At 31.9% G+C, this 14,962-nt stretch overlaps 1 protein-coding gene across 1 annotated transcript in view; it reads right to left on the reverse strand.

Annotated features, from left to right (window-relative positions):
• Window positions 1-215: 215 nt before the first annotated feature.
• Window positions 216-14,962, reverse strand: part of LOC140060328 (fermitin family homolog 2-like) — a 52,166-nt gene continuing 37,419 nt past the window's right edge. The window contains exons 8-12 of the mRNA XM_072106482.1: window positions 14,072-14,196; window positions 9,686-9,792; window positions 4,812-5,033; window positions 3,697-3,843; window positions 216-3,363 (exon numbers count right to left, since the gene is read on the reverse strand). Of these exons, the coding sequence (XP_071962583.1) occupies window positions 3,073-3,363; window positions 3,697-3,843; window positions 4,812-5,033; window positions 9,686-9,792; window positions 14,072-14,196 (892 nt within the window). The 3' untranslated portion in view covers window positions 216-3,072. The remainder of the gene's footprint in view (window positions 3,364-3,696; window positions 3,844-4,811; window positions 5,034-9,685; window positions 9,793-14,071; window positions 14,197-14,962) is intronic.

Raw genomic sequence — 14,962 nt, forward strand, 5'->3', positions numbered from 1 at the left:
CATCATAAGGTAACATAATACTTTTCCCAAAATAAATAATCTTGGCCCTACGAGACCATAATATATATATATATTTATATTTAAAAAAATAGCAATATTATCTGATAATTGAATTTTAGTAGTAAATACATATCTTGGGGGATACCATGCATTTGTGAACTAAAAATAATACAGGGATTTCTGTATTTCTGTAAAACTTATTTACTAAATGAAAATGACAATGTCTTGGACTATTTTATTACAAATTCTTAAATGAAATATATCCAACAGGCCTGGTGGCTAGGTTAAACTACTGTACATCAATAAGATTATTGAAACTTCCTACTAGAATCCATGTGTTTTCTTACAATATCTTTACATTCATAATGAGTGCAGTAAATATTTTATTTACCTATTTACTTTGTTGGGCGATTATTTGAGATTTAGTGATAAATGTTGAAGCCTAGGCCATGCAGACAATTATGGCCAATTTATACAGACGAGCGGTAACGGTAATACAAATATAGAAGCTTATGTTATTCCTTATGACCACTTACACAACGCGCGGAGCGCACGTGCGGTTTCCGCTGAGGAAAGATACTGATTCTACGTGGGACAAGCTACGCGGTTTGCTGCTTACCGTTACCGCTTGTCTTGTAAATTGGCCTTTACTTTTTTTAAAATGTGCGATGGGGTTGAGTATCAGAATACAAGCACCTCAACAGCAGAATAATACCTACATTTGATTTATTGAAAATAGTTAATATTTATATAAAAAAAAAATCTGTTAGAGGAATAGAAACAATATAAAAACATATTTTCTAAGACAAATATTACATTTTAAAATAAATTAGTAAACCAGATTTGTGTGGGTATCGAGGTGTGGGATTTATTGTTTTTATGTTAATATTAGTTTAAATCTTTTCTACACTATCAATGTGCCCATGTATACTACCATATTTGGGAATATCACTCTTTTTTTGTCAAACTAGTTTGATAGTGTAGACAGAGCTGCATTTAGCAGCACATTTATGTTTACTCATTGTTTTCGTGTAATTTAACGCGGCGTAAATTCTTTGTCTATGTTTTAAAGCAGCGGACAGGATTATAATCATCATTATAATATAAAAAATAAAACAGATACATATTGTGAAATATTAAATATGAATACTACCGTGACAGCCAATTCTCGGTACTGTATGTGAATTTGTCTAGTGTCATAGGTAAACTCTGTGATACAGTAGCACATGTGAGACATACACATCACATTTAAACATTTGCCTATAATACTGGACAAATCTTTTCATATTATGTAGAGGATACAGTACTTAGAATCAGCTGACTATAATTATAACAATAGCCTTAATTAAATGTTGATACAATATCAGCAGTTACTATGTATCGTATGAAGTATTATGCAAAATATTTAACAATAATAATGAGATATGTTTGATGATTCTATTAATAGATTCCTCATGATTTGCCAAGATAAAGTAATTCATAAACAATTTATAATATTTATTAATAAACAAACATAAGTGTTACAACAACACCAATGGCATATCCTTATGATTCACCTTTCCCCCTCAAAAAAAGTTAGCAAAAATAATTATGAAAATAAATATACATAATTTGTTTTTCACACTCAATAAAAACCCGCATGACCGAAATCTAGCAATAATTGTTTAAATCAGACATATGGTATTTATCATTTAGTAGACCCAGAATTGTCATTAAACCTCAGTTTTCTATAACGCAGTAAAATAGCAATAATCAGTGGGTTAGTATTGACATTTATTTATTATGGGTGGAAAGAAACAACTGCAGATAGACAAATTGCAAGTTAATATAATATAGGTGGTAAATATGTTAACATATTGATATAGTTTCATAGATGGGAAAGTAATCAGTATAAAACATGCAGATTTTGAAACAATAAAGTTGTGAAAAAAATAATAAATACTAGACAAGGTGGCGTGTATACCAGATTTGTTGTTTGCGGCTAGTATAATGTTTAGTGTTGGTGGAAATAAAGAAAAGGAAAAAGAGAAAAAGAAGCTTGACCTATGTGACAACAAATGTGATGTGCCCATATATAGACATGATGATGTCATATCACCACCATATTTGGGAACTTTACACCTTTTTTGTCTAATAAGTTTGATAGTGTAGACAAAGCTTTACATTACTAAATGTAAGATATTTTTTAAGCAATATTTTTTTATCCTAAATAATAATGGCATCTATTATCGTTTGAGAATTATTATAAAATATTTAATATGTATATGTTGTAATTGTGTTGTTATAAGACTACTGTACTTTGTAATAATAAAGATTTTTTTATAGAAATTAATAATAGTAAAGATGGATAATGTACAGTATATTTTAACATGAAAATAAAATAGGTAAAAATAGTATGATTTGATTTAATTAACATTTATAGTCATCTATACGGCTAGCATTCTACAGTATGTTACCGCAAATGATTAAAAAGATGAATTTATTACCAAATATTGATGCAACAATTAACTACCTCCCCACCTCATTTGTTTTTATTGGAACATATCTTCCATGTTTGTTTCCTATGAACACATACACATATATGCACACATGTCCTATGAATTAATGTCATATGAACATATATCAGGTATGGACATAAGCCCTATGAACATATGCATATGATCCAATGCTTAAAATGGTACACAGGTTTTCTATTCCACTCTTTCAAACTACACTAGATGCAGGTACATCATTTAACGACAAAAATAGAATTTTAATTTAATCCTTTTACAATAACAATGTCATGTGGGGTAAATGTTTAAAAATCGTACACACAATAGAAAAAAAAATACAATCATTATAATAACAGAAAAGTGTTTTATATACATAGTTAGTTTTAACCTAAATAAATACATGTTTATCAATTCATTAGTTTTTCTTAAATTTCTTGTCTATTTTTATCTTACATTTTGTCAAACATTCTTCCCATTGTCTTGTATTCATGTTTTTTTTATACAAATAAAATCATTGAAACCTTTATACAATTCGTGCTTCCGCTTATCATCGTCGTCCAGGTCAAAGTTCACAGATTTGTTAAACCCATCCACCGGTTAATTTATGGAACAGTTCTTCGTTGAGAGTTTGATTCTGATCTTTAGATCGCATAGACAGAAAGATATAGCCACCAATAAATTCATGGACTACTTTACAATCGGCAGACTGACTCTGAAAATGAATGTCTTCGTCTTCGGTTTGAATCGTAACCTCGCGCACTTCCCAGTTCACGTGCCATGCGGTCATCGTGCTATACCTCCAATTTTTTTGTGATTCACCAGTGTTAATGTCCATTCGGATTACACGGTTGTACGCTACTCCTAAAAGATCCTGTTAAAATATAAACAATTAAATCCATTAAAATTGCACAGACGGATAAAATAAGACAATTCCAGTGGCAGAAAATATCAGTGGAATACATAAATTTGACAAGACATAAATGTTAATGAATTTTTAAAATAAATTATTTATACAACCAACTACACAATATATATTTTTTTGTTTGTATTTTAATAAACAAACATGAAATACTTTGTGAACAATTTTATAAATATTGGTCTGATGAAGGGTATTGGTCTGATGAAGGGTATTATTGAATTTATAACATAAATCAAAGAACAACTCAATCAGGCACAAAATTTAATAGACAATCATTAAACTTGCCTCTCGTTTGGAATTCCTAAAGCGCACCACAAAATAAGTGATTCCGTATTCCGGCAGTGCTTGCCAAGCCTTAATGTAGTTCCATCTGGCATCCATTAGTGACATCTCTCTTACGTTGGCATGCGCCTCCAGGATCCTTGTGGCAATCTATTGGGATCAATCATGGACAATTTGTATCACCATTGGGAGAATATCATATAATAGATAACCATAAAACTGTAATGTACAGTGTTTTAACCATATTGAAAACTATTACTGGGCATGACTAGTATAATTCCACGATGAGTATAATCCCACAGCTGGTATAATCCTACGACTAGTAATATAATCCCATGACTGAGTTAAATCTTACAACCAGCATAATCCCACGACTAGTATAATCTCATGACTAGTATAATCTCATGACTGAGTATAATCCCATGACTCGAGTATAATCCTATGACCGAGTATAATACCATGACCGAGTATAATCCCATGACTAGTATAATCCCATGACTAGTATAATCCCATGACCGAGTATAATACCATGACCGAGTATAATCCCATGACTAGTATAATCCCATGACTAGTATAATCCCATGACCGAGTATAATACCATGACCGAGTATAATCCCATGACTAGTATAATCCCATGACTAGTATAATCTCATGACTGAGTATAATCCCATGACTCGAGTATAATCCTATGACCGAGTATAATACCATGACCGAGTATAATCCCATGACCGAGTATAATCCCATGACTAGTATAATCCCATGACTAGTATAATCCCATGACCGAGTATAATACCATGACCGAGTATAATCCCACGACTAGTATAATCCCATGACTAGTATAATCCCATGACTAGTGTAATTTCACAACCAGTATAATCCCACGACTAGTATAATCCCATGACTAGTATAATCTCATGACTAGTATAATCTCAGTATAGGTTTTACAGTTCCTCTTGTCTATTCTGAGTATTAAAGATGAACAAAAACCTAATACCGGTACTACCTGTTTTGTTTTTAGTTTCATAACGTTTTCAAATAGGATATCGATTTAAAAAAAATTCTCTGAAACGGGTAATACATTATAAGCAGAAATATACCTCTTATTCTAAATTACTAACCTGTTTAGGTTTTAGTTTCTTGAGAAATCTTGGAGCAATGTAACTCTCTGGTTGGATGTCAACGGCATCAGGGTTGATGGTTGGCGTACTTGATGGTTTATGCTGTTGCATTTTTAAGAAGGCTTGGATTCCTTGTACCTCTGTATCATATGTGCTATCTGCCATCGTCTTGCCCTTCGATGCTAAGCGACACGCTGCCATCCAGCGGGCATATTGGTTCTCCTGAAAGAGACAAATATAATTTTGTTTTTTACAGCAAACATCCAATAGCAATTGAGAAAAAAATATTTTTATATACAGACTTTGGTAATGGCCTTTGTAAAAATGGAGTATTACAGGATTTGAACATGTCATGCTAGGACTAGTAGGCAAGCATTGATAACCACCCAGCTTTAATGTCATTAATATTATTATTATAAGTTCTACAAACCTGTCAAAGCCTAGTAAAATGTAAATAAAACTTTAAGATATTGTTTTATAAAAATATTGTACTTACACACACATGAGAAATATTGTTGAAAATTATACTAGACATATTACTTTATTATTAAATTAAAATTTTTAAATCAACATATTGTTGAGTTGTTTGCAGACATAGCAGTCTATAACATTGAAACCAAACACCATACTTATGCCTCAACTTCTACAAGATATCAACTTAACAATTTATCATCCTTAAAGGGCCAGTTACAGGTTATTAAGGTTGTCCTTATTTAGGCATCATATTTGCATAAGAATGAAACACAAAATAGATACCATTACCAAGTGGGCAAAGTGGGTGACATGTTTCAAGGTGTGTAAGCCTAACCATATTTTTAGTCATTTTTCCGCTAGTATTAGTTTATTACCTTAAGCCTTGTCTACACTATCAAACTTTATGGGACAAAAAAATGTGATGTGCATCATATTTGGACATCATGATGTCATATCACTACCATATTTGGGCACATCACACATTTTTTGTCAACTTGATAGTGTAGACAATGCTTTACTGTAGGCATATGCAAAACTGGATGACCGGGGAAAGAGAGGGGAAGTTTGAGGGTCTCCCAGTTCATAGTTCTTGCTTATGCTTACACTTTTCCCCCTTTTTGAGGGAGAAAAACAACTCCCTGTAACAATCTTGGCCAGCAACTTACTTCCCATTACAAAGGCTGCAGTACTACTATATGCCAAAGTATAGTAAATTACGGGCATTGGTAATATTACATACAGTAATTAGATTACAATAAATAAGAAAGAATCTCGTACGATCAGAATTTATACAATTATTATACTTTTTACTTTTTTTAGTAAACAAACACAAAACATTCTTGTATTGTAAATCAAAACATATTCCAGATGACTCTGAAACAACTTCTTTTAATAAAATCAGGAGACCCGTAGGGAATTTGTTGCTAGGTAACCATAAATCATCTAATGGCTGATGCCTTGAGAAAATTGAAAGCAAGCATTACATAGGTTATAGAATTTCCACATTATTTCCTTTTTAAAGATGAATTGCGATGATGTGCGCAATGATTTATAATCACTGGGTATAGGTTACCATATATTGATAACAAGAAGATAACTCAATACATAGAAGAGAGAAATAAATTAAAACTGAACTACATAAAGATCTATGCGCTGTGTAATACTAATAGCTATCAAGCTATCTTTTCAAGATGAAGTAGACAGTAAATTTTAACAGTAGTGTAGTGGAGCTGTAGCTTGGCGGTTAACATGTTTCCAATCCCAAGTAAAGGTCCAGGGTTCAATCCTGACCTAGAGCTCTTTCAACTTCACTCACTAAGCCTATAATGAAACTTATATATAAGCACGGTAAATTATAAAATAGTTTATCCATCCTGTAATTGGCGAGTTATTCGCTGTTGGATGCATATTAAAAAAACAAACAGTGTGTTCCATCTATGTTACACAACAATCACGATATGTAATACATTACAATATTCTCATCTCAGCTTTGAATGCAGGCACAAAAAAGCCTAGGGTGTGTCTGAGAATATCGTTACCATTACAGTATTATGGATGGATAAAAGGCTAACTATACTGTGCCCTGGAAGACATACATTACTGTTTTATTTTTGTCGTGTTATATTAACGAATGGGAAGGATTTTTTCTAAGGACCAAATTACAACTCCACTCCCAAAGACTTGTAATAAGACTTTGTTTATGTAGAGCATCTTGTGTATATGTTTGTCTTGTGAACCTCTGAGGGTCCCTAATGATCAGCAATAGCTGGATGGATCACCCTCATTAAATATGGTTAAAAAAAAAACAACAAAAAAAACATTTCACCTATGCTCAAATAGGGTAGCAATATGACATCATATATCATGTTCTTATGAATGATCATCATTACAGTATTATCAAAGGAAAAACCTTTTCCAAGTGCCCTTCTTAAATTAGCTTTAAAACTACAAAGACAATTTTGTTACACATAATGTCTTGACTTGGCTGTATAAAACTCAGTCTGATTTTTCAGATCTATAAAAACTCAGACCAGATGTCAAACATACAGTGGGTTTTGATTATGTCTCATTGACTCATTTTCTAGGTTTCAATATTTAAGATTGTGTAAACATATGACCAAATATGTACTTAAAACTACGGAAACGATAAACAGATAGAAGGCTTGACAGGTATTATATATCATATTAATTGAACACTGAAAAGGAAACTAACCTAGTTAGGAAACAATATCATTTTGTTATAATCATGATTGTAGTTTCTAACAAACTGAATTACTGTACTTTCAGTATTTTACAGGTATTCTGTTATAAAAATAGCAATGAAAATAAAAACAGGTATCTTAGTAAGGAAAAACAATAGTTTGTTGTTATACAGTACAGTTTATAATGTTAAATAATTACCCAGGACGCCAAGTTAAAATGCAAACCCATATTCAGGATTGATATATTATTATGGGAGAATCTTATTTATACACAAGCGGAAAGAATCATTACTAGATAGGCTAGATACAGTAGGCCTATACCACCACTTCCTCAGCTAATTTAAGAAGGGCACTTGGAAAAGGTTTTTCCTTTGATAATACTGTAATAATGATGATCATTCATAAGAACATGATATATATGATGTCATATTGCTACCCTATTTGAGCATATCACTACCATATTTAGGCAATCACACTTTTTTTGTCAAACTATTTTGATAGTATAGACAGAGATTTACTCTGCCGGTTGCTAATTTGGAAAACACTTCAGGAAAAGGTTTCTTTTTCCTTTGATAATAATAATAATGATGATCATTCATAAGGAGCCAAGACTACGATGTTGTTAATACTGTGATTGCAACCCATCATCTCACCCACTCACTTTCACGCACATTTTTTCCTGGTAATAAAGGCTGATGAGTAGCTATAGACTTATTACTCACCAAATAAGGTGGGATATGCTTTAGTAGTGTTAAGCAAGCATAACTTAATTTAAACTTCGGTATGTATGATGTTACAGTATGTCATGTTACAGTATGTCTATGAAACATTTATTACTTGTTTTGATAAGGATTTGTGAAGTGTATATTTACATTAAGTGTGTGTGTGTACAAGTACAGTAGTATGCTTTAGTAATTGGTTACATTTGGTTTGGAGCTGCCTGATTTGTTCTTCTTAAACTAGTTTTATCAGCAAGATTTACCGAAATGCATTGCTTCCACCCAACCAGTATTAAATATGGTACTGAATTATTGAATTACAGTACTACATATTAAATTTAATATTTAAATATTAGTAACTAATCTATAAAACACAAAAAAGGTAAAATAATATTGTACTTTGACAATCCATATTTGATATTTTTGTTTAGAATATATAAGATTCGGTACTTTGTCTGAAATTAATTTTTAAATTGGGAGAAGTGCATACTGTATATACTGTTCATGTTTTTTGGTTATCCGCACTTGGCGGATAACCCCTTGTTATTGTCAGGATCTTTTTGATTATTAAATTTATTTCTATCATAATGCCTTTTAGAAGATAAAAAGGTTAAATGGTATACAAAATATACAGCCAATAAGAGTCTAGACCATAATTGAATGGATACCATCTTGAAGAATACCACTTTCATGTATCATTTAAGAATACATAGTTGAACGACCCCCTTGTCATACAGTTGACAAGTCCCTGCGGAATGATTCAGTTTATGCGCATTGGAAACTTTCCAAAATCTTTCCAAATTTGCATAAAGCATAAAAATATGATGATTTGACTAAAAATGGAAATTGTAATCTTGATAGGAACTTATGAATCATGCACTAATCCTGCATTATTTGCAGAGCATTGTGACATTATTGGACAAATTTTATGTTCATCTACGAGCTTAAAGATTAAATGTATGAAGAGGGTAATCTTATAACATACAATGTAAGGAGGAGGATGTTTACAGGCTAGATATCAATCATTGTATATACATAGGGATATTTACTTTTTTTATCCACTAGCGAGTAGCATACCTTTGCTAGTTGTACAGAATCTAACTTAGCAAAATGAGAAAACCAACTAGAAATCAAGTAGATGTTTTGGTAAATTAATAAACTTGCATTTATAGTAATTGGCAGATCAATCCTCAAGATAATAATAACATTTATTTCAACAAATAATAGAGCAAAATACATAATGAATATAAATTCAATATTGAACATATTTTAATAATAAATACAAGAAAAAAAGTACCTGTACTTTTGCTAAAAAGTTACATTTTCTTCAAAAATGACAACCAGTCAGTATTTGTATTGCTAGTTTGTTGGGGTGAATGTCAAGGCCTGTTTTGTACAGTATTGAAAACTAGTAGCTTTCAATATTGTACTAAACAGTATACTGTACTTCTATATTAAAAGAACTAACTATAGTACTTACATTATCGCATCTGAGACAAAGTTCTTGCATTCCCTCCGCTGATGCCACCAATAATTTGATACCAAACCTACTGTTAGCTATATTCACATCTGGTGTAACCTCACAGCCTAAAAAATATATTTAAAAAGACAAATTATTCTATTGCAATTATGGCAGTAACTACTTTGTATGATTTTAGTCATTGTTTAGTCAATTCAATAAATAGTGTTTATAATGACCAAAAAGTATGCTAGATAAGTAAATAAACAGGTTGAAAACTGAATGCATTTACTGCAGTAACTGAAGTACAATCATTTTGACATTTGTCCAAAAAATTTGAACATTTGTGAGAATGAAACATTTTCCCATAACTATTATATTAGAATCAAACTGCTTGAGATGTCCCACCATTCCTTTCATAATTTATGATATTTTTATTATGTGCATTAGGAACAACTATACTAAGTTAAGTTCAACTTAAAGGCCTGTGACATAGATTATGAGGACAAAAGTCATGAACGAAAACAGCTGATAGGGTAAGGTGAGGTGCTGAAAAGAATGGTGAATACAGAGCAAATATTCCCACATACAAAAGCCCTATTCAACTGTCAAAAGTAATAAGAAAATGTAGAGGAAATGTACAAGAATTCCATAGCAAATATTTCTTTATTTCCAATAAAAAATAAGTGGGTATTACTACTTTTTATAAGCTTAGCAGAATGATTACAAATCCAGATCAGTGAAAAATAACAGTTAACAGTTTGTTTTTTGAAATAAAATATTAAAAATTAGATGTTAATTTTTTTCAATAAATTTAGTTTTAAAGAAAGGATATTAATATTGCTGTCATATCATATAAAACTTTTATGTGTATGTAGGTAGTATTTATGAAAAATTGCTGAAGATACCAGAACAAGGATTCGAACTTTAGACTTATGTACTGCAGTATACAGAAGCACCATACATACTGATCTACATAACATATAGAGAAAACCTAGCCTGTAAGAATATCATTGTAAATCTGAAAATATATTTTATTACAGTAATTTAACACATCAAAAACCATTAGTACACGTCGTGTCATGTAATTATATCATTATTGATTTTATAGTTTAACAGTTTTTCTTCACGATGTCTGCAAAAGTTACATGTGAATAATTTTTATTTTATATTTTAAGTGTACTGATGGATTATATAATCGGCAAAACAAGGTCGATGATGAGTTGAGTTACATCTTTATATAATTCATCTTGGACAACACATGTGCTTGTCTTACGCTACCAGTAACATAATAATAAGTCATCTGTCACAGCAAAAATGAATCATAACAACATTAATAATATTTTAGTAAAAGATTCAATGTATTTCCAAGTGTTGGTATGTTCAATCATAGTGTAATCAATGCTACTCTAAGGGGTTGAAACTAATATAATTTATAGGTTTCTTTAGTGACAAGTCTGTGGTGCATCCAGGATTGAGGTCCATGGCCAAAACATTGTGAAATTAAGCGCTGAACTTTAGAGGGAACATAGTGTGGGAGTATAGCCAAAGGTAGATTTATAACATCAAAGAATTGTTATACCTTCAACATTTAAATGATATAGGCCTCAAAATAGGCTCCTAAATTAGATACTAAATTTGCTTGACAGAATCAATATCATCATCTATAATATTTCTAGTACTTTATTCCAAATAGACAAGAAAGTATATGTACCGTTATACAACATAGATATATGATACAGGCATCCGAGACAAATGCAAAATACTTGGCAAATATACTTAATTGCGTTCTTAATGACGGAAAGATTTAACGTTAAGACACGCTGAGAATGCTGCACAGACTTAAGTAGGAAGTAGTGAACTCCTAATCATGCTTTTGTTATAAATCTTTACCGCAAAACTATTTGCAAACGAGGCCGTGGTCACGTCATCGTCCGATTATACATAAGTTAAAATTCAATGAGTTCTGAATGTAGTTTAGGATTTTACTTGATTGTAGATATAATAGTGTGAATGCAGTGTTAGCGCTAGCCAAAACATCGCGTGTCTCAGTAATATATCACGCTGCATCATAGTCAGGGGTTCTTTTAGCCGAACTTGTTTGTAAAGGTCAACAAGTCAATCTATTCCCTTTTATACAATTTCCACTCCAAACTAACTTAGTATACTGTCATATGTTGTCATTATGTCATTGTTTTTGACAAATCAATCAGACTTAACATTAGTAAAAATTGTACATCCTGGCAAGGAGTAAATGTAGGCACAACAACAAAACTATGTAACTGTATTACACTATAATATTAAAATGAATATTATAAAACATCTAACACTCGGAACTCTATAAATATAAAAAGAAGTTGAAGAAAAATTTATTAAAATGACATCACCTAATTTGGTTGTCTAGATATATATGATTGTTGATATTCAAGACCATCAATATGACGTGTTGGTAAATTGAGTTTCATTTCTTTTCTATATTGTCTTTTTATATATGATATCACGAAAACAGAAACAACCAGTTGTAAAAAAAAATGTATGTTTAAAAAATGTATTCCAAATATTATGTGAACAAATTATATTTGATATAATGATTTCTATTCCAACATAATTTAGAGGTAATGTCAGCATGTAACATTTCCTACATGGGATAATAAAGTTTTATTATTGCTATTTATTTATACAGTATAAACTGTTTGTAATATAACTATAAAATTGTTATGCAAAAAGCAGTGTCTATACATCATCCTCTGTAAAGCTCTATCTAGCCCATCAAACTGATGTGCCCAAATATGGTAGTGATCTGCTTAAATATGGTAGTGATATGAAATCATCATGTCCATATATGGGCACATCATATTATTTTGTCCCATAAAGTTTGATAGTGTAGACAGAGCTTTAAGCAATTTTAGGAATATAAAATGGACATGTGTTAATTATTGATGTTTAAAAAATAAAAAAGTTCTACAATATTTGGAATAAACTGGAAAAACCCATGGCAACAATGCCATATTTCATCTAGGTCACATGGCTCTATGGCAATACCTTGTGACTTGGGAAAGGCATTATGGCCCCAAGCTAAAATTTTATATGTATTATTTGCAGGTATACTTAATTTTCAGTTATTCTCAAAAGCCTTAAAACATGTGGAATATTGTAAATTGCTTGCCTTTGGGCGGGGATGGTGATAAGTGAAAGTTTCACAATGATTTTAATAGAAATATTGAGAGTCCGATATGGCCGCCAACAGTGTATATCAAAAGTATGATCTACGAGATATTTTTACAAACACCTTTAAATAATCAGAAATTTAATGAGAAGTAAGTCTTTAAATATTATTAATCATAAACTGGTGACATGAAGTTTTTAATGTTTATTAGGTGACTATTGATGAGACTGACGAGTTATTGTTCATTTTGTGCGAGGTTGTGTCGCCAGCTTTTAATGATCAAAGAGTTTACACCCTAGCATAAATACACCTCTGGCTGGCATCGTACAGATGCCGTGGGTGTAATGGTACAAGAACAAAACTCCTTTGTTAAAGTCATAGGAATATTGGACCATCATATTCTAGTCAGCTTGTTTTGATTACTATAACTTAACCTACGTAAAACTAAACTTTTCAACTTTTATTATGAGACATAAAGAGTTACTTTCATTTTGATACAAGATTAGAATATGGGATTTACTGTATTTAGGTAATTAATAAGGTTGTTTTCAGATTTGATGTACAAATTGCATGTTAAAGGCTCAATCAACAATACTGAGCTTTCCCACAACTGATTGAATGAAGAAAATAGGCATATTAAAGTGGGTCTCTTGTATCACATCGCAAGGATCTACATCCAGCAAGGCAATCTAACAGGACACTGAGCTTGCCTTGCCAAGATAGTAACTCAACACAGTCCGTTGATCTTATGTCTGGCTGCGACAAATACCAAGAGTATATTCTCCACGACATGTGGTGTCTCTTAATGGAGTGGAACTGATCGTGTCGCAGCCACAAATAAACCCTTTGATCTCTGGAGCTCAGCATCCTGTTCTTAGATTGCTTGCATAAACAGTGAGCAGTTTGAGGAGCTAGATCCGAGGATTATCTGCTCAAAATATCCAAGTCAAGGAGTGCATTCATTATGGCACCTCTTTCATTTAATGGCACCTCTTTCATTTAATGGCACCCCTTTCATTTAATGGCACCCCTTTTATTTAATGGCACCTCTTTCATTTAATGGCACCTCTTTCATTTAATGGCACCTCTTTCATTTAATGGCACCTCTTTCATTTAATGGCACCTCTTTCATTATGGCACCTCTTTCATTTAATGGCACCTCTTTCATTATGGCACCTCTTTCATTATGGCACCTCTTTCATTATGGCACCTCTTTCATCAGTATTATAGTGATGCCTTACCCTTCAAACTGTGTTTATGTAATGGATTATGTGGCATATCTTCTTTTGACTTGTACTGTGTCAGGTGGATGTCTCTGAATGTAAAGAAGCCTTTCTTGTATCCTTTCAGTGTTAATTTCTTTGGTCTGTCAAAAAAAAAATAGACACTGAAATAAATATTTTGTTATTCTTTTAATCATTAAACTTCAGAAAAAATGGAATGATCTTTTGTTTTTTTTAGTAAAGTCAACCTAAATGTAACTAACTGTTGTTGTTGAGTACTTTTATCATTTCATTATGCAAGTCCTGTTGCAAGTCCTGTTTATTCTATGGATATGTTCCAAAGTAAAGAGGAATGAAAAGAAATTACTATCCAATCTTTGCATATCAGCAATTTAGTATATCGCTGTTCTCTGACAATTCACTAACAATTGCAGATTTTTTTTGGCATTTATCCTAGCTCATAGTCCAAAAGCCTTGTTGTTCATTATTTCATGATGATGTACTACTAGCTTCAGGCATGCTCTTGGCGATCTACTCAACATTTTAACCACGCAATCTTAGACTATTTTATCCACGTAAGGGAATCGTTTCAATGACACTTATCGGTATATAATGCTACCTTCTAATCCATCATGTGTATGTCTTGAAAAGGTTAAATAAAACATCTATGACAAACTGTTTGCAAGGGTACAAAAACATTTTGAAAGATGAAAGGGTATGGGATGCGGCAAGGGGGACGTCAGGCATTCAAAAGAGAGGAAAAAAGTTGGGCTTCTTCGGAAAATTGAGGAAATCCTCATCCTCTTACCTATGCCTGTGTGTTTGTGTAAAAATAAACTTGTACTTTATGACTCTATGGTAACTAAAGATAGTGAGGCGGACTTTGAAGAGGTGAAATGTGTTAAGAGA

The sequence above is a fragment of the Antedon mediterranea genome, chromosome 10 (assembly GCF_964355755.1).
Source record: "Antedon mediterranea chromosome 10, ecAntMedi1.1, whole genome shotgun sequence".
NCBI lineage: Eukaryota > Metazoa > Echinodermata > Crinoidea > Comatulida > Antedonidae > Antedon > Antedon mediterranea.